This window comes from Martes martes (assembly GCF_963455335.1).
Source record: "Martes martes genome assembly, chromosome: 2".
In the NCBI taxonomy this organism is placed as follows: domain Eukaryota; kingdom Metazoa; phylum Chordata; class Mammalia; order Carnivora; family Mustelidae; genus Martes; species Martes martes.
The window spans coordinates 184,183,373-184,203,401 of record NC_137889.1 but is presented as its reverse complement, the minus strand read 5'-3'; the positions used below and the strand labels follow the sequence as shown (position 1 = coordinate 184,203,401).

The following is a 20,029-nucleotide window of genomic DNA, read 5'->3' as shown; positions in this document are numbered from 1 at the left end:
TCCACTAACCTAATGATTTCGATATTGTTACCCCATTTCAAGATGAACAATCTGAGAGGTTAAATAACTTGACAGTGTCACATTACTTGAAATGCTGGAACAGAATCCTTGATTCCAAGGTCCATGCTCCAAAGTCACTATGTAGTCTGTTACCTCCCCAGCATTTTGTTCTTAGTCTAAACTGTTCAGCATCCCCCCATCTATCCCAGCAGATTATATTTGGAGGAGAGGAAGCAATTCTTACATACTCTTGCCCCCAGTAGTGTTTGACAGGGCCCCACCATGACAAACTACTGGCTCTTTGTTCACACTAAAGTGTAAATGACTAACAGTAACTACCAGAAGCAGATGACTTTGCCTTAAACTAAAGCCCTGAAATGAAGCCTGGCCTATGCTGCTTAGGATTTAGTACTTTTTCCTCCTGCCCTTGCCGTCCTCCACTGACACTCTGGGGACTGTGTGCTGGATTCCCATAGCCAGGCTCAGCCGCTCCGTCACCCCACCTCTGGAAGTTCCCAAAATGACTTGCCTTGGCAGATGGCTCTGCTCTTTAATTAGCCATCGAGCTACTGCTTCCCCTTATTTAATATCAGGAAGTTTTTGCGTGTTTCATCCCCTTCCCCCTCTTGGCCATAGTGTCTTCCTACTATTCTTTTCCTAGTTTGCACTTTTGTTTAGTGTTTTTCCCTTCGATGTGTTATCAGAACCCAATCTGGGGATTTTTGCCAAGGTGTCTGAACTCTTCATCTCCATATGTGGTATCACCGTTCTTTCTCAAACCCTCCTTTTTTGGTATGAATGCACATACTGTGTATGAACTGTCCCAAGATTCAGCATCTTTTAAGAGTTTAGATGAGTGTGGCTGGAAAGCCCACTCTAATGTAGAGAAGTCTTTATACTCAGCTGTCTTAGCCATGTGGATAAGTACTCAGAGCTATAATGCCCATCATATAACCCAACATGATGCAGAAACCCTTTTTTTCATGTGAGGATGATTGATGATCCTTCCCCCACTCCACTCCCGGCAGACCTACCCTCCTTGGGGGACTCCATGGCTAATATACACAAATTAATTTGCATCCCTGGATCATAGATAGGTTAGTGAGTGGGCAGGAGCCAAGAAACATTGCTTATGGCAAGAGAAAGTCAAGTGGAGGATTAAAGAAAATCATGATAAATAATCTGCCAGCTGGTTAAGAAGTGGTTCTAGCATCACTTTGATTAGGTGTACATGCAGCATGTACACTGCGCGTTTTCCAGACAGTGGCTGTCTATTCAGTTCCAAATTGCTAATCGCGTTTGTTCTGAATTTACTGCTGCCCTTGACCCACGGCATATAATCTGGGCTGCCCCTCCCTCCAGTGAACATGAGGAACATCTGATTTCAGAGTTTCCGGCTCAGTTCCATCAGGGCCCTGGCGTCTTCACTTAGCCCTGCTGGGGCAAGCGTGGGAGAACAATGATGTGTTAAGCTGTATGGCACTAACTGTAAATGCAACAGGATTTCAGAGAAGAAAGAAGTGGGAATCTTAGCTATACAGAAATGCCAAAGGAGGGTGATGCTTCAGCTGTAGAGCTTCAAATAAAGGATAGGGCATAGATAATAGGTGAGAAGAAGGACATCCCAAGTGGGCCATGCATCATCATAAGTGAAACTTCAAAGTAGTAATGAGCATGTAATGGTGGGTAAGCATGGGAATGAGTTTGGGTAGAAGTTAGAAAAGCAGATTTGTAGTGAAAATGGAAGAGGTGATGAGGGAAATGGAAGCAATGAAGAAAAAAAATACATGATTGGATGTTGTATCAATAAAATGGGACAAAAATTGACAATTGGGGAAAATTTGACTTTTGACTATTTTCCAGTGGAATGTATTCAGCTTCAGAACGTGACCTCTCCTAACATCGTCTGTGCAACTCTTTCATATTAAAAAATTGGCTCACTAGGTAACAGTTGAAACCTTTATAAGTTCTATTTTATTCATTCCTGGGAGAACGAACTTTGTCATGAGTCACGTACATTTGCTGGGAATGGCCAGCAATCCCTGTAAGGAGGGATGAACGATTACTCCAAACTTAGCCGTGAAAGAGAGGAGAAGGCAAGGGGTTCAACCTGAGACACAAAGAGCCTTTGCTCTTCTTTGCTCTCACTTTTATTGGTCCTTCGGGGTAATGACAAGTCCTTATCACTATTTCTCAAGGCCCTGATGTGTGACAAGGGGTCTTACTCAAACTAGGAGGATCTGTTTATGGGAAAGATACGATATGATAATCTGCTTGATCTACTAAACATAGACTAAGGGACAGTGCAGACATGTCTTAGAGCACAGGGTGGCTGTTCGGGTTAAGAAAGCTTCAGGGAAGGCAGCTCCCGGCGGCCTTCCTACAGCGGAGTGGTCACGCAGGCCTCGGCATTCCGAAGGCCAATGCGCTTCTCGGAAACTCTCTCTGGCTCCCAGCGGCCTCTGTGTAAGCCAGCTATGATGCCTGGTTTCATCCTCTACATTAACCCCAACACAGACTGCATTTACATAGGCAGGGAGGTCACTGGGCTGACTTGCGGGCCATGAGAGCTCCAGAGCCAAGCCCTGGAACTGCAGAACCTCACGGATGTCGAGGATTCCATAGGAGTGAGCTCTCGGACACGCTCCTGATAAGTATGTTCCGTTCTAAGCCCAAAGAGAAGATTCTCAGGCTCGTCCTGGTTTCTTCTGTTAACAGTGGGTAAGTGGCTTGTCCAGGGTCTCTTGGCTTTCAGCAGCAGACACAGATCGAGAGCCAAGTGTCCTGTCTCCCAGAGGGCTTTGTTTTTTGTTGTGTGTTTTTTTTAATGATGACATGGTGAGGACCTCTCAGATCAAGTCAAGGAGTGTTTTATGCTCTATAAGAGACTAGGAAACTGTTCACATATTTAAATACATTATCATCATGCTTTTTATAGGGTAACAAATTTTAACTCTGTTCGACTACAAGTTCATGTAAATCAGCTTGAGTGAAATGTGGGTCAAATTAAAGATTCCACTTCAGGATCTTCTCTTGTGTTATTTGTGTGTGGTTTTGTTTGTTTGTTTGTTTGTTTTTAAAGATTTTATTTATTTGACAGACAGAGATCACAAGTAGGCAGAGAGGCAGGCGGGGGTGAGGGGGACAGGCTCCATCTGAGCAGAGAGCCCGATGCAGAGCTCGATCCCAGGACCCTGGGATCATGACCTGAGCTGAAGGCAGAGGCTTTAACCCACTGAGCCACCCAGGCACCCCTCATTTGTGTGTTTTGTGAGAACTGCTCTTCTTAGCCTCTTCAGAATCAAATTGAAATATTCCAGATTCAAATCCATCCATCCACAATTTTTCCTTTTCTACATTTTTCATGGTTTCTCAGGACATAGCTCTTTCTAGGTGATAATGATAATTGAATATTCCTAAAATAACCTGGTAATCTGTGGGTCATTTGTCTAGAACTTAATTCAAAGGAGCTGAGGAGGAGGGTTGTACCTCTAGGTGGAAATTCTGTGGGAGACTTCTAACCTCTCTGAGGTAATTTTAAGGCGACACTGACACATTAAATTGAATTTTAGTTTTCTTCCAAATTTAGGACTTCTTGCTACAGCTTCATTTAGGATCTGGCTGTCTTCTGGTCCTCTACCTCCTTCCTCCCTCCTTCTTCCTCCTCCCCTTCAGAGAACCATTAAAGAGAAGAGGCCATGTAAGGTCACCAGGCAAGAGTTATTAAAAGGGAGGGGGCAGGCAAGAAAATGAACTTAAAGAGCTAAGATGAAGAGAGATTGGATGAGAATGGAGTTGTGAGAAGTAGGAAAGGAAAATGGAGTAGGCTGATTTGGGTCCAGTCATCTGAGAAAGACAAGCGTGTCTGAGGTGGGGAAGCATTGGGGTAGACGCCTCACGCCGGCCACCGGGCAGCGCCGTGGGCAGCTTGGTTGCCCAGGGTGGGGAAGGGGAGGAGACAGGTGGTGGGCAAGTCAGATATTCTCTGTGCAGGATGTTTGCTAGACAGATGTCTGAGCAGCCTGAAGTGCTTACTGGAACAAAGACAAGGATACATAAATAACCAAACCTATCCTGGTGTTTGTCCCCATACATTTAAATAGTCTGCAACTTGTTTCAAATGGAGTCCAAACACGGAGCATGATCTAGACAGTATCATTGGTACCCTTGGCCCGGCCTCGAGAACTGATTTTGAGCTTTTTGCCTGAAAACAAGCTCAAAGGGAACCAAAACTTCCTTTACCCTTAAAAACAGAAACAAATTCTGGATCTGTTTAGGACTTCTTGGAAAAAAGGCAGAATGGAAAGAGAAGCTAGTTGGACAGGAGTCGTTTCGCCGAGCTCTCTCCTGAGGGTAGGACAGAGCCTTCGGGAACTGGACTGCGTGACAGACATGCAATTCAAGATGACAGTTGGCGGTGAAACTGCCTATCAGTGGAGTATGTGGGATGATGGTGATTTAGATTGGGGGGAGGGGAATACAGTGTTGCTGGATCTGCCACCATATTACCCCCAAATATTTTCACTCTCCCTTTGCTTCCGTACAAAACCTGTCCACTTGGTGTCCCTGTGGGTCCCATGAAGTCCCTCTCTTACTATGTCACGGTGGATGCTCACTCATCTTTCTATACAACTGCTGTCTTCAGCCTTCATCACGAGCTTGTCCGTTCCCTCTTCACCCTCTGAGGAAATTTCCAGACCAGTGAGTGGCAAAGAACCAGGCCGAGTTTAGTAAGTAGGTGACCCAGTGGGTATCAGCACTGAACAGCGTAAACAGGAAGAGTCTGAAACCATGGATCCTTCCAACCCAGGAAATCCGATCGAAGCCGGCCTGCCCCCACCGACTCTGGGAGGTTGGTTGGTGTCTTGAATATTAGTCTAATCATTCACTGATCTGACTCGGCTTTGCAAGAGACTACATAGCAAAACCCAAAGGGCATTCTGTAGGTCAGCACTTTCTAGTGTAGATATTGTTTACTCAAGTTTTCTTGGTGTTCTCGAATCTGACATTTGTTCAAGGACATACGAAACAGCCAAGGGTTTTTGTGACTGTTGTGCAGCCAACGGGTCCTCATAGCCCCTCTGCTCCTCTACCCACATCAGCTCAACGGATTCAGCGAGTAATGCACAATTTATGGTATGGAATCTTGTAGAATTCTTGGGGTGGGCTGGTAAGCAGAATTGATGAGAATTATGTCCTTAGAGTGGTCTAAATATTGACTGAGCCCATTCGCCTCAGGTTTAATATGTATTCCAAGGGTTGGGACAGAAAAAGAGGAACCCACAGACTGATTTGTCCTGATCTTGAACCTCCTGGTGATGGCTCTCATTCAGAATATTTCTGGCTTCAGACGTTTTGAAAGAATTCTTGTGCTTCCTGAAATGTAATGCTTCTTGGAATAAGGAGAGGGTTGGAGAGGGATGGATGTAATGGATCTGCCCTCTCTTCAGTGCTATGCTCTGAATACATTTCTAAATTATACCACAGTCATTATTGGTGCAAGGACAGGCACATAGAGCAACGGAACAGAATAAAGAATCCAGAAGTAGACTCACTCGTATATGGTCGATGGTTTTACGGTTATGATTTGGCAAGAAAAGGATGGCCTTTTTCAACAAATGACGCCAAAACAGTTGATGTCTTTTTGGGGGCGGTGGGGGGATGAACTTTGACCTCTGCTTCCCGGGATACACAAAAATCAATTCACAAACCTTAATGTGAAAGGTAGAACTATAGCGTTTATAGAAGAAAACAGGAGGTCTTTATGATCTCGGTCTAGGCAAAGATTTCTTTTAACAGTCCTTTTTAAAGGACTAATCATAAAAGAAAAATGTGATAAATGGGACCATGTGAAAACTAAGAATATCTTAGTTTTACAATTATACCATGGAAAGAATTCATAGCATGTCTTCAAGGCCTGTAACAGAAAAGCAGGCTGGAATTCTTCCAGGTGTCTCCAGAATGTGCCCCCTGACTAAGACCGAGGGCTCCGCTACTGGTTCTGACGATAGGGAGACAGATGTGAGTTAAAATAAGTGGTTTGTTGTAAGGCTCAGACGTCGGGACCTCACAGGAAAAGAAAAGTCTTCTATTCCTTGTGTGGTTTTAATACATGAGAGAGAGCTTTGTTCCCGAGCCCCTCCACAAGGGAACACTAGAATATTCTCTGAACAATCTCTTGAGGTCCCCTGAGCTTTGAGGTCGTCCTAGAGAGTCTGTGTGTGGGAGGGAGGGCAGAGCCACACGGACGCCCGCAGGGAGGTGAGGGGAAGTAGTCCAGATTCCAGCCAGATCCGGTTCCCCCGTAGGCCCACCCTGGGGTCCCAGGACCCTGGGGGAAGCCAGGGATGCAGTCAGGCCTGGCCCAGCCCTTTGCGGGGTCCTGTGTGGGTTCAGTCAGACTAGGAAGCTCAGGAGACTGAGCCAGAAACACACACAAACGCAGCACGACCAGGCGCACCCCGTCCACATGTGTGACTGAAAAGCCAAGACCCCTGGCCAAGATAGAGGCTTCCTCTTCAGACCTACCGTTTAGAGGAAAGGAAGCACGAGATCTATTTAGAGCTTTCAGAACTTTGATTGTTTTGCACATTCTTACAAAGGGGAAAAAAATGAAAATACCCCGAGGGGTTAGGAAAAAAAAAAAAATCAGCATCGAATACTTCAGATGAGTGGGAAAAAATCTGAAATGCCGGAGTCATTTCCTTTCTGTTTCAAAAAATTATTAGTGTGCTGGAAATAGCCTGTTGAAAAAGGGGAGATTTTGTGTCCTTTGAATCCTGATTGTGCCAGAAAAATTTTCCAGGCCTAAAGGGGAAGTTGTCCCTTTCCCAGGACACTGATGCAAGATGACCCCACAGTTAGACATTTTGTTTGGCCGGAAGACCCAAGGCAGTGGAGAGCCACGATTCAGAGGGGATGATTAACTCATTCCTTCAAGAACTGGCACTGAGCATTGAGGACAGGCCAGGTTTGGTTTGGGAGTAGGGTGCTGTCGTAGCCACAGCGTGGGGGTGCGGGCGGGGAGGCCCAGCACGGAAGGTCAGGCCCCCAGCCCTGCCCCCGCCTCTTCTGGGGACTGTCCCCCAAGCCCCTGAAGTCCCCTGTGCTTGAAACACAAGCCGTTAAGAAGACGGTGTGTGCGCCTCCCTACAGCAGACGTCTGCTGGGGAGCTCCTCTCCCAAACCCCCCAGGAGCAGTAAGCAAGCACAGATCTCTCTGTGTCTGTTGGTGTCAAAAGTGCCGCATTTCAGGAGCACTTGGTGGCTCTGTCACTAAGCCTCTGCCTTTGGCTCAGGTCATGATCCCAGGGTCCTGGGATGGAGCCCCGCATCGGGCTCTCTGCTCTCTCGGCTCTCTGCCTGCCGCTCTGCCTACTTGGGATCCCTCTCTCTCTTCCCTCTGTGTCAAATAGTTAAATACAATCTTTAAAAAAATAAAATAAAAGTGCTGCATTTCAGAGCTGGGTTACTTGCTTGAGCCCCAGGTAATGAGTGAAGGATTGAGTGGGTTTCCCGCGCCAGCATATTTAGCCATTGGTTGGCTGATGAGAGCAGGTTTACAGCGCTTCCTCCATAAAGGGCCCCGCTGTAAATGCTGTAAATGTTTTAGGCCATTCGGCCTTGGTCACAGTGGCCAGACTCGAGGCATGACTGTGTTCCAATAAAACTTAATTTACGGACACTGAAACGTGACTCTCCCATAATTTTCACATCGTGAAATATCCACTCCCCCCACCCCAACCATTTAAAAACACAAAGACCTCTTAGGTGCCAGGCAAAAATGAGTGGCAGGCCCGATTTGGCCCATGGGCCATAGTTTTGACCAATCCAAGGACCTCTTTAGTAACAAAAAAGATGCGTCCCATTGACGATGACTTTTCTTTTCCTGTGAGGTCCCAGTGCCTAAGCCTTACAACAAACCACTTATTTTAACTTGCGTCTGTCCCCCTATCATCAGAACCAGTCGCGGAGCCCTCGGTCTTAGGGGGTACATTCCAGAGACACCTGTGTAAGGACCTTCTTACCAGACGGGATAGATAGATCCGACCGAGAAGGCCTGGAGAGATGTTCCAGAATTGGGGGGATGGGCAGGTACCACTCTGGGCTCTCACTGGGTGGTCTCATGCCCACCAAAGCTATGTGGGCAGTTCCTTGACACGTTCCCCCACTTGCCGGTGCCCCCTGCCAGGGACCTAGACGCTTAGAGCCCAGGAAAGAGCTGTGTCCTTGGGCGTCCTGGTCACGCACAAGGCCCCTGTCACTGCCGCTGCTTTACCCACTGACTCCCCCAGCTGAGAAGAAAGAAGAAATCAATTAATTATCAATTATCTTTAGATTTTTTTCTTTCACTACCTAAGTCAGTTATTCCCTCCCCGCCAAAAGTAGAAATCCTGGTAAACGGGCACCTGGGAACTTCAGTCCGTTAAGTGTCCAACTCTTGATCTCTGCTCAGGTCTTGATCTCAGGGTCATGAGTTCAAGCCCTGTATTGGGCTCCACACTGGGTGTGGAGCCTACTTTAAAAAAGGAAATTGTGGGGGCGCCTGGGTGGCTCAGTGGTTTAAGCCTCTGCCTTCGGCTCAGGTCATGATCTCAGAGTCCTGGGATCGAGCCCTGCATCGGGCTCTCTGCTCAGCAGGGATCCTGCTTCCCCCTCTCTCTCTGCCTGCCTCTCTGCCTACTTGTGATCTCTGTCTGTCAAATAAGTAAATTAAATACTTTTTTTAAAAAAAGGAAATTCTGGTAAGCAAAAAGGAAAAACAAACATTTTGGAACTAAATCTCATTATATTAATTGGAACAGCCCAGATAATGCAAAACAGCTGGTAAATTTAAACCATTAAATGTGATTTAAGGGAGCAGAAAATTTTGTAAACAACACATTTTTCTTTCTACTGATTTTTGTTTGTTTGTTTAGATGGATGCATTTCCAAAGCAGAGCTTAAAAGTCACGCTGGTGACGGGGGATGCCAGTGTGGCCTTCGCAGTTTGCTTTAGATCGTGCACAGGAGGGACAGCCTCCTAAACAGAATCAAGTATTGACTTCCTAGTACGCTGACTGATGCTACAGACTGTTTAAAAAGATGTGTTTGGCTTTGTGTTCTCTCCTATAGGGCCTTCCATCGTGACACCCCCCAAGGACATCCGGAATGTCACTGGCGCCCAGGTGTACCTGAGCTGTGAGGTCATTGGAATCCCAACCCCGGTGCTCATCTGGAACAAGGTCAGTGGCACAGCCTCCAGGAAGGTCTCCCAGGCTGACGAGCTCCTCTCTCAGGCACAGGGACGGCCACGATCTAAAACCTCTGGCCTCTTCTGTTCCCCGCTGCTCCTCAAAGGTGAGGCCTTGTGGCCATCCTCCAGACACCACCCCCGAGCCTGACCTCCAGAACGGTCTCTGCTCTGCTTTCCATGTCGCTGCCTGAGCGTGGAGGTGTAGAAACTCGGAAACTGTGATACCGAACGCCCGAACCCACCCAGAGTGTGTGTGTGTGTGTGCGTGTGAGTGTGAGCATGTGTGTGCAGGAGTGTGTGTGCCCGTCGGAGACAGTACAGCATGGTGGTTAACAATGTGAGTTCCTTAACCAGGTCGCTAGAGTTCCAAGCCCGGGGCTTCTGACCCTGAGCACTACGAACATTTGGACCCGGATAGTGCTTTGTTGTGGGCGCTGCCCTGTGCTTTGTAAGAGCTTCAGCAGCGGCCCTGGTCCCTGGCCTCTCACGGCTGGCTGTTCGCCAATGCGCCACCCCCACTCGTGTCAAAAATGTGTCAAGGCGTGCTCACTTCGGCAGCACATACACTAAAAAAAATGTGTCAAGGCGCTGCCAGGTGTCTCCAAGGGGGAAAATCGCCTAGAATGAGAACGAATGCTCTCAACCTCAGTGTCTTTCTCTGTGTGATGAAGGTAGCATGTAATTTTTGTAAAGATTGCATAAAGCGATGTAGGTAAAATCCCTTGGCCTGTTCTCAGACACATAGTTAACACTCCGTTGATGTGAGCTGCTTTTCCCAGAAATACTTCCCTTCAAGTGGCATTGTCTTGTGTAACTGTCTTCACGTTTGAAGGGTTACCTATCCCCAGCGTGTCTGTAGAAGGGAAAAGAAAACACTTATTTGCCAGATCGAATAATACGTCACCGTTATACTGTGCATTATTTTCCATGATTTCCCTCTTTGCGCATTTTGACTCCGTTAAGCCTCACAGCAATATGAGGGAGTAAATGTCATCAAACTGGTGCTGTCAAAAAGGAAATAGAGTTTAAGTGAGAAGGCATCACCAGATACCCCTTTTTAGCTGGTTCTCCTCTCCAGCAAGCTCTCAGGTGCTCTCTCTTGATTATTTCCTTTGCTGGTATCTGACCAGAGGATCGACTTCCGGAATTCCATAGGGTATCTTGGCTCCTATGGTCAGAATCTTTATGTTGCAAGTTGTAGAAACTCCCGTCAGGCTACCTTGAGCAAGAGAAAGGGAGGGTGAGGACTGATTCCAGCCTCTAGGGCTCGCACATCCAGGAACCCAGTGTGGTCAGGACTCTGTTCTTGACTCTCACTCTCCATGTGTTGTTGGTCTCATTTTTGTCCTTCTACCTCCAGAAGCTGCTTGCACACTGTAGGCGGCGTTGTCATTAGCCACCCCAGGCTCACGTTATTACCGCCCCCTTGGAGACTCCAGGGGAAAGAAAGGGCTTCTTCCCCTCTCCCTGCTGCACCGTGAATCCCATAGGACTGGGACTCAGGTGGGGTCACCTGCCGCACTCTAGCTCCCCCATGTGGCCAGAGGGTGCATCACCGTGTGCGGCCCGCTGGGGGCAGTGAAATCAGGGTGATTCCAGAAAATGCCTGGCAGTGGGGATGGGCAGAGACACCGCCAGCTATATTACAGCTGACCTTTACAGCTGTAACTCCTGTTAGCGAGGACAGGGAAGCGGCGCCTGGGTGGCCCAGTCGGTTAAGCCTCTGCCTTCAGCTTAGGTCATGATCGCTGGGTCCTGGGATCCAGCCCCTCATGGGGCTCCCTGCTCAGTGGGGAGTCTGCTTCTCCCTCTACCACTCCCCCTGCCTATGCTCTCTCACTCTCTCTGTCAGATAAATAAATAAAATCTTAAAAAAAAAAAAAAAAAGGACAGTGAAACTTCACCTCAATTTGTTTTTGAAAGGGGAGCGAAGAGCAGCCATCCAGGCCCAGATGTGCGCCTCCTGGCATAGGCTGCTGCCGCTCCCCGATGCTTATGTGGAGGCTCCCGGTTTGTTCAGAGGGCGAGATGCGGGGGAACAACTTTTCCAGAGAATTCCACAGAAAGCTCTGTTGCAGTTCTCTAGGGAGGACGCGGTGAGGAACCGGGGTGACCCCAAGTGTGCGGAGCATGTGACCTTATTGGCCGATCTTGGCAGAGAGTAATTTCCTCCGTCCTGGCTCTGCCCCACCCCAGCTAACCTACATACATCCCGGGACAGTAAATCGGCCTCGGGAATCTTTCCCTGGAAGCTTCCCAGAGGATCTGTGGCCGGAGGGAGGGGTGCGGGGAGGACTTGCCAGAACCCAACAAAACCTCGCTGCCGGACTCTGCTGCATTTCGTCTGCCTTTGTAGTAATTTGCCGCACACGTAACCTAAAGCGGTAGTTTTTTTTTTAGGCAGGCTGTGACCCCCCAGCATGTCCTCAATTCAGTGTAGGGATCACAACCAGCACTTTCTTTAAAAAGTAGAACAGAAACTATCCTGAGGCATCGATCACATTTAGTAAGGGTATCATTTCCCACAACTCTTCTTTCCCATGTACCAGATCCCAGTGCAAACCGTATTTCTTGCTGTGGGCCATGTCCACAATTAAATAGGCCGTTTGTTTTCTCGCCACTGTCCCTGGAACCAAACTGTTGAGAATACAAAGAAAAAAACGTCACATCAGATTCAGTTTAAGCACAGCATTGCTTTTTTATTATGAACGGATATTAGAATCTCAGTTGTTAAGCCAAAATTCAAAGAAGGTCGCAGGTCTTTGTTGCTCAAGGATTCTTAGCCACAGCAGAGCGAGCCTTGTCTCGGAGACACTGAAGGCTACAGTGGCGCCTCCTTGTGGCCGCCACAGCTGGTGCGTGGTCTGTACTTGACCTGTAGTTAACTAAGTAGTGTTAAGTCCCATACTTTCCCCGCAAGCCCCTAGCCTATAAAGGAAAGGAGCACTATTTTCAGATGGGGAAATGAACTGAAATAGCTGGGTTTTAGACTGAAATCGCCTTCATTCAGGCAAGTCAGAGATTATGCTCACGGAGAAGATAAAACTCCTAGAATACCTTCCAAACACTCGGGAGTTTCTGAGACTGAGACTCTCTTCAGTTCTTTACCTGCCTGAACATTTCCGCAGATTTGAGCTTTCATGACCTCTAAGAATTTTTTTTTAATTAAAAACAGTAAGTGAGGGACGCCTGGGTGGCTCAGTTGGTTAGGCAGCTGCCTTCGGCTCAGGTCATGATCCCAGAGTCCTGGGATCGAGTCCCACATCGGGCTCCTTGCTCGGCAGGGAGTCTGCTTCTCCCTCTGCCTCTGCCTGCCTCTCTGTCTGCCTGTGCTCATTCTCTCTGACAAATAAATAAAATCTTAAAAAAAAAAAAAAACAGTAAGTGATAATGGTAATACTAGGAGAAACTCTCCAAAGATATAAAAAGAATTCAGAATCTCCCACCTTCTTCCACTCCCTGAAATAACCAGCGAGGACTGTCCTGGTTTTCATTTTTCTGAACCCTTACCTGTGCCCGTAAACCAGCACATATCCCCCGTGTGTGGGGTGAGGTAGGAATAGACTGAGCATATTACTGTGAAATTTGCTTTTCCCGATAAATACTTCCAGGGCAGCCCTCCAGGTGTGCTTCTCAGTAACTACATGATAGTCCGAGTATGGGTTTACCATAATTATTGAGCCATTCGTGTATTGTTTGTTTTTTCCAGGTTTTGACCACCTTAAATAACATGCAAGTATATATGTATCCTATATCCAAGTGCTCTTATTCCCCACCCTCTCCGTAGAGGATAGTTTCCCCCAAAAGACACATGACTAGGTAGAAGATTTGTTTCATGCTAGTTTTAATAGACCTTCTCAGATGACGTTCGAAACAGATTGTAGCAGTTCACACTCTCCCCAGTAGTGTATGGGAACCATTTTCCCACATCTTCGCCAGCACTGAGTATTGCTCAACTTTTTAATTTTTGTTAATAATAGGTAAAAATATCCTTTATTACTTTAATTTCCTTGACTATACTGAGATTTTTTTTTCACATTGTAGTATTTAAATTTCTTTGTGGTTTGGCAATCTTTTTTTAAATTTTAATTGTTTTAAAGATTTCACTTATTTGAGAGACTGAATGAGAGCAGCGGGGTGGGCGGGGGGGGGGGGGGGTGGGGAGGGTAGGAGGGTGCAGACTCTCTGCTAAGCAGGGAGCCCAGACTGGGCTCCATCCCAGGACCCTGAGGTCGTGACCTGAGCCAAAGGCAGAGGCTTAACCTATTGAATCACCCAGGTGCCTCTAATTTTTTTAAATTTTATTTTAATTCCAGTATAGTTAACATACAGTGTAATTAGTTTCAGGTGTGCAGTAGTGTGATTCATCAATTCCACACATCACACGGTGTTTCACATGTACATTCCTTAATCCCTATCACCTGGTCACCTGGTATACCCACTTCCCCACCCCAGCCTCCCCCCTGGTAACCATCAGTTTGTTCTTTGTAGTTAAGGGTCTGTAGGGGCGCCTTGGTGGTGCAGTCGGTTAAGCATCCGACACTTGATAGCAGCTTAGGCCTTGATGCCAGGGTTATGAGTTCAAGCCCTGTGTTGGGCTCCATGCTGGACATGGGACCTACTTTTGAAAAATCATCTATTTCAGTTTGTCTTTTTTTCCCCTTTGTTCCTTTGGTTTCTTAAATTCCACGTACAAGTGAAATCATGTGGTATTTGTCTTTCTCTGACTTATTTTGCTTAGCATAATACCCTCTAGTTCCATCCCTCTTGCAGATGGCAAGATTTCATTCTTTTTATGGCTGAATAATATTTCACTTTGTGTGTGTGTGCGTGCGCGCGTGCGTGTGTATCCACACACCACATGTTTATCCATCTATCGACACTTGGGCTGCTTCTGTAATTTGGCTGTTAAAAATAATGCTGCTATAAAGATGGGGACATGCATCCCCTTAAACTACTGTTTCTGTATTTGGGGGGTAAATATCCAGTAGTGCAATAACTGAACCGTAGGCTGGTTCTATTTTTCACTTTTTGAGGAGCCTCCACTGGCTGCGCTGCCCGCAGTGCATGAGGGACCCGTTTCCTCCACATCCTCCCCAGTGCTGGTTTCTTAGGGGTTTGACTTCAGCCATTCTGACATGTCGGCTGGCATCTCGCTGTAGTTCTGATTTGTATTTCCCTGATGATGAGTGATGCTGAGCGCCCTTCGTGTGTCTCTTGGCCGTCCATATGTCTGTTTTACAGAAACATTTCTTCCTGTCTTCTGCCCCTTTTTTAATTGGATTACTTTTTTGGGTGTTGAGCTGTAGAAGTTCTTGATGTATTTTGAAGAGAATATTTTCCTATTCATGTGTTACAGGAATTGCCTCTCCAGATATCATTTACCGATTTTTCTCTTGGGTTGTCTCTAATAGTCTGTAGCTTTTTGTATGTGAGAGATCTTGACCCTTTCCCGCGTACTACAAATATTTTTTTCTTTGACAATCATTTTGTCTTTAATGGGTTACAGTGGCTGGGCATCTGAAAGTTTCAACAGACATGTATTTATTTTAATCATAAACCTCTTCTGAAACATCACCAAAAAGCCCCAGCAAATATGTCCAACACTGCATAAATGTCCTTTAATGGTTTCCTGAAATTCAGTGAACACTTTGAAATGCATTAACCTGTAAGAATCAGACTGTTTAATCCTGCTTCTGTAACCACTGGCACTTTTCATTATTAATTGCTTATCTGCAGTAGCAGGCTTCAGGAAGACACTGTTGTAGCTAAAATACAAGCAGAGAGAGCTGAAATGACTTCCTGGGGCTCCCTCTGATTCTCCCCCTAGTTGACCCTTCCACGGAAAGCAGTGACTGCTAGCCAGTTTTTTCTGCCTAGATTTCTAAGGTTCAAACTCAGGAGCACTTCCAGCCCATAGCACACCTGTCAGATTGTCTTAGAAGCCGCTTTTCTCAGCCTGCATCCTTTTTTTCCCCCCTCAAACCGTAAAGCACATTTATCAACAAACTCCCCCTCACAAAAGGGAGCAAGGGAATGTGCCATATAAAAATTTACCATGTAGCAATTCTTGACATTTCTGTGTGTTTTCTACGTGGTGTGTAGCTTTTTACAATATATTAAAATAGGAGCTCTGTTAAATATTTAAGTATTCACTTTACAAACAAATACTTGACAAGTACAGTTTCTCCATACACAGTGGATCAGGCTAACAGGCACAGAACGCTCCTTACCAAGAGCGACACAATCTGGGGACCAGCAGCTCCGTTGCTGAGGTGCCGTATTTCATGCAGGAGGGTTTTTCTGCTCTGGTCGCACGCAAAGCTCTTAGAGAATTCTGAAATTCACTGAAGACCAGAGATACGTTACTTTGGCCATTGAATCAATCCTTACACCATTCTTAAAACCATTTTCAACTGTTTTCAAAATCTGCACTAGCATGAACTGGTTTTGCCAGCTACTGGGGAGACAGAAGGAAAAAAATGCCTCCCGAATTTATCTGTTTTGTCTTAATAGCACTTCTGTGCGAAAAATATTAAGATACCTGGTTTTCTCTAATAGTTGCAATAGGGGGAAATCCCAGGGGAAAAGAGCAAGGAAGCAAAATCCAGGCATCCCAAATCAGTAATAATGCAAGGATTTTTTAATAGAGTAAAAGTTGGCCTAGGTCACCTCATGGTTTTCCGAGCCCCCGCCCTGGTGTCACGCCGCAGGGAAAACAGAATAGGTTTGAAGTTGAGACAAGAAGCGTAACAGCCTGTGGTAGGAGCGGGATCAGGAAGGGAGAAGCAACATACATGGAGAGTGTCCGCACTGGCAGCTGGGCTTCTGGGACTCAGAATTTGCTTAGTAAGAAAAGAAAATGAGAACTACCTGTGAGATTGCAAATCCTTTTTTCTACTTAGTAGTATCAGTAAACATCAACCTAGCTTTAAAGGTGGCCCGGCATGGAATGAACACTGCTTTGTGTATCCCTTTGGTCTTTTTTAAACCCCTCCTCATTACAAGCCTTAAAATATTTGTACTCAGTGACTCAGCAGTTCCACTTCTAGAAATTTATGCTAAATGTGTATGTACAAAAAGGCTGCAAGTAAATCTTATTTTTCCATGTGTTTTTCTGTATTTTCCAGAGTTTATTTTATGAACACAGTTCACAGGAGGAAAATTAGGAAAGTGTTCACTATTACCCTCAAACCAAGGAAACTGAATGTCTTCTTAACCCATCCCTATCCTCATCATGATGCACAGGGGTGGGCAGCAAGCAGCTTGTCATAAGAGAATGGTGACAGCATGTACTTGACAGACATTTTTGCTCTCGGGTCTTTCATAAGTCATGAGAATGATCACTTAGCCCTCAGAACAAAAGGGATGGTATTGGTTTTGGACTCAACCTCCTGTTTTCTGTTATAGAGGTGGTTGCAGGACTTGGGCTTCCCACACGAGGTCCCAAGAATCAAACCTAACGCTTGGTGACAGTTTGTCAAACACCGTGTGGCAAGCAAGAAAAAGCTCAGCAAAGAAAAGTAGTATTTACAAGGGCACGAGTGAATGATAGTGGCAGCACAGTGTGACGGTGTGTGTTCCCCAAGCATGCGGAAATATACATTAGTTTAAAATATATAGACTTCAAAGGGAAACTGACAGGAAGAAATAAAAGATCTATATTTAAGTATTCAGGAAAGAGTAATATGGAAATTGCTGGGTTCAATCCAGTTAGAAGGCCTGACGTATGCCCTGTACAGTTCCAAGAATGTGGCTACTTCCAAGTTGATAATTCAGTGCAGAAAACTCAAGACTGTTTCCTTTTTCGTAGGTAAAAAGGGGTAACCACGGAGTTCAAAGGACAGAACTCTTGCCTGGTGACCGGGACAACCTGGCCATTCAGACTCGGGGTGGCCCAGAAAAGCATGAAGTCACTGGCTGGGTGCTGGTGAGTACTGAGAATTGGCAAGGATTTCATTCTTTTTCATTCTTAGGATTAGACACAGCAAACCTGGCAAAGGTGCCAGACGTCCTGCCAGGCTGAAAGGATGTGCCTTGCCAGCCACACCTCTTTGGGACAGGCCTCCCAGAAAACTTGCTGCTCTTTTTGGGGTAACTTAACAAAGAGCTAAGATTGGTTGAATGTTTTAGAACCAACCAACAACATTCTTTTTTAAGAATTCAAAGCAGGAGGGGGGGAGGTTATGGACATTGGGGAGGGTATGTGATATGGTGAGTGCTGTGAAGTGTGTAAACCTGGCGATTCACAGACCTGTAGCCCTGGGGCTAATAATACATTTTATGTTTATTAAAAAATTAAAAATTTTTAAAAAAAATTAAAAGCAGGGGATACCTGTGTGGCTCAGCGTGCTAATAAGCGTCTGCCTTTGGCTCAGGTCATAACCCCAGGAGTCCTAGGATTGAGCCCCACATCCAGCTCCTTGCTCAGCAGGGAGCCTGCTTCTCCCTCTCCCTCTGGCTCCCCCGGCCTGTGGTCTGTCAAATAAAGTTAAAAATTTTTTTTTAAAAATTCAAGCAGAGGCACATGGCTGACACAGTCAGTAGCGCATGTGACTCTTGATCTCAGAGTTGTGAGTCCAAGTGCCATGTTGGGCCTAGAGCTTACTTAAAAAAAAAAATTTTAAAGCAAAGTCCTTACACGGAACTAAGTGGCCTGAGCATTAATTAATTATTTTTATTTGGCCTTTGATACTCCTAAATTGTACTTAAAACCCTATCAACGTCTTCCTCGAACTGGTATGTGCACCTGTTCAGTTCTTGAGCCTCGCAGTGTGACGAGCTGTCCATGCTGTGTCCTCAGAGCGTGAATCCTCCCGCAGAACACGGGGCAGCTGTCTGTCCTGCAGCACGGTACTCACGCTATTTCTGGCAGTATCTTTGCTGTGAATCCCCTATTCATCCTAAGAAATAATGACCTCACTGAAGCCACCGGGAAAAGAGAGGTGCCACAGAGGAGCTAAAGATCCTTTTTTTCCCCACAGGTGTCTCCTCTCAGTAAGGATGATGCTGGAGAGTATGAATGCCACGCATCCAATTCCCAAGGAGAGGCTTCAGCATCGGCAAAAATTACAGTGTTGGATGCCATATATTAAATACCAGTGAAAAAAGGTAATAAATCTCACAACCATTTAAGGACTAGTGAGTGCTTTTGTTTAAGAACGAACAGCGCCAGGGATGAAAGCATCCGACATCGCTCTTACTGACATTGTTATCAAAATGGAGAGCGCGGGGCTCTAAAAGCACATCGGGGTGGTTAATGGAATGCTACAATTAGGACGTCACTGCTTTCACCTTATCTCACATCTCAAACTTGAACGGAATGGCTTATATTTCCCATAACTTTCTATCCACATGGCAGTCTTCCCTGGTGTTGCAACTATTATATTAAATTTCCATTTTAAAGTAAGGGTGAGCAATTCTGGTCCTTCACTTTGAGCTTTTATAAGGATACTCATCCTGGCAGGAACCCAAACTCTGTTCTGTTTTACCATCAAAAGCTTCCTCTCGGGGCGCCTGGGTGGCTCAGTGGGTTAAGCCTCTGCCTTCGGCTCGGGTCATGATCCCAGGGTCCTGGGATCGAGCCCCGCATCGGGCTCCCTGCTCGGCGGGGAGCCTGCTTCCTCCTCTCTCTCTCTGCCTGCCTCTCTGCCTACTTGTGATCTCTGTCAAATAAATGGATGAAATCTTTAAAAAAAAAAAAAAAGCTTCCTCTCAAGCACCTATCCCAGGAGCATCAGAGTAATGCTACTTTACGTTTCGGTATTTCGCTTAGACTCATGTCTGAACTGGTTTCTTGTGAACCAAAAATAAGAAAATTTACTATCAGCATCTGCGGACCCATGCCCCTGTGCAGATCTCGGGCCTGCAGTATGGCAGGAGGAAGTACCAAGTAAACAGGGGCTTGCTCAGGCTCTCCTCGGCCGGGCTGCTCGAAGCCAGGTGACGAGACGGCAGAGCTCAGCGTGACGTCATGTTTGCATCTCAGCTCTGCCCCTAATTATCCTCCACCTGGAATGCGGAGTGAAAGCTTCATGACCGAGGAAAGTTCTTCAACCTCTCTGCATCTCAACTAGCTCGTCTGTGAAACGAGCCCTTCTACTTCTTTAACGAGGTCCATGTCTTACTTACGCATAAAAATCCCAGAGCTCACGTTCCAAAGAGCATCCCACCCTCTCATTTGTACAGCTCTTCACATCCCCTTCACATCTTTATTTGGAAACAGTAAAAAGTACCTGAAAATTAGAAAGTCAGCCACATCCGTATCTGTAACTAATTTTCATCTTTTTCTTTTTTTTAACTAGGTGAAGGTGCTGACCTGTAAACGTGCAGAAATGTATCCATCTGCCTCACTAGTAGTAGTCCTGGATCACTGCAGCCCTGTTCTTGCCTAATAACAGTTTCTTTTCCTCTGATCCACTAACGCTTACATTCACTGGTTTCACATAGAGGAAATCCACAATAAAGATAACATCAAGACTCCTACAAAAATTTATTGTCTATTTACAGAAGAAGAGCATGCATGTAATTAAAATCAGTAAAATGCTTTCTCTCACAATGCAGTACACTGTTTTTTTTAAATTGAAGAAACATATTTACAAGTATCTTGAGACTCTCTTGAAAGAGCTAAACACTCATCATTCGAGGGGCAATACTCATAGACATGAGTTCCTGAAAGAGCAGTTTGCACGCGTAAGGCATTCGCACCAAAGAAATCTGCAGGGGAGAGAAAAAGGTCATTAGCAAAACTGTATTTGACGTGATCCTACTTCCCTCACCCAGAGTACGGTATAA

The 20,029-nt window shown here is 45.9% G+C and overlaps 2 protein-coding genes across 2 annotated transcripts in view; one reads left to right on the top strand and one right to left on the bottom strand.

The window, feature by feature from the left end:
* Nucleotides 1-19,793, top strand: part of IGFBP7 (insulin like growth factor binding protein 7) — a 74,899-nt gene extending 55,106 nt beyond the window's left edge. Inside the window, exons 2-5 of the mRNA XM_080797033.1 lie at nt 9,115-9,224; nt 17,049-17,165; nt 18,220-18,346; nt 19,540-19,793. Of these exons, the coding sequence (XP_080653159.1) occupies nt 9,115-9,224; nt 17,049-17,165; nt 18,220-18,330 (338 nt within the window). The 3' untranslated portion in view covers nt 18,331-18,346; nt 19,540-19,793. The remainder of the gene's footprint in view (nt 1-9,114; nt 9,225-17,048; nt 17,166-18,219; nt 18,347-19,539) is intronic.
* POLR2B (RNA polymerase II subunit B) overlaps nt 19,705-20,029 on the bottom strand; it is a 46,008-nt gene continuing 45,683 nt past the window's right edge. The window contains exon 25 of the mRNA XM_080797032.1: nt 19,705-19,951. Within this exon, the coding sequence (XP_080653158.1) occupies nt 19,862-19,951 (90 nt within the window). The 3' untranslated portion in view covers nt 19,705-19,861. The remainder of the gene's footprint in view (nt 19,952-20,029) is intronic.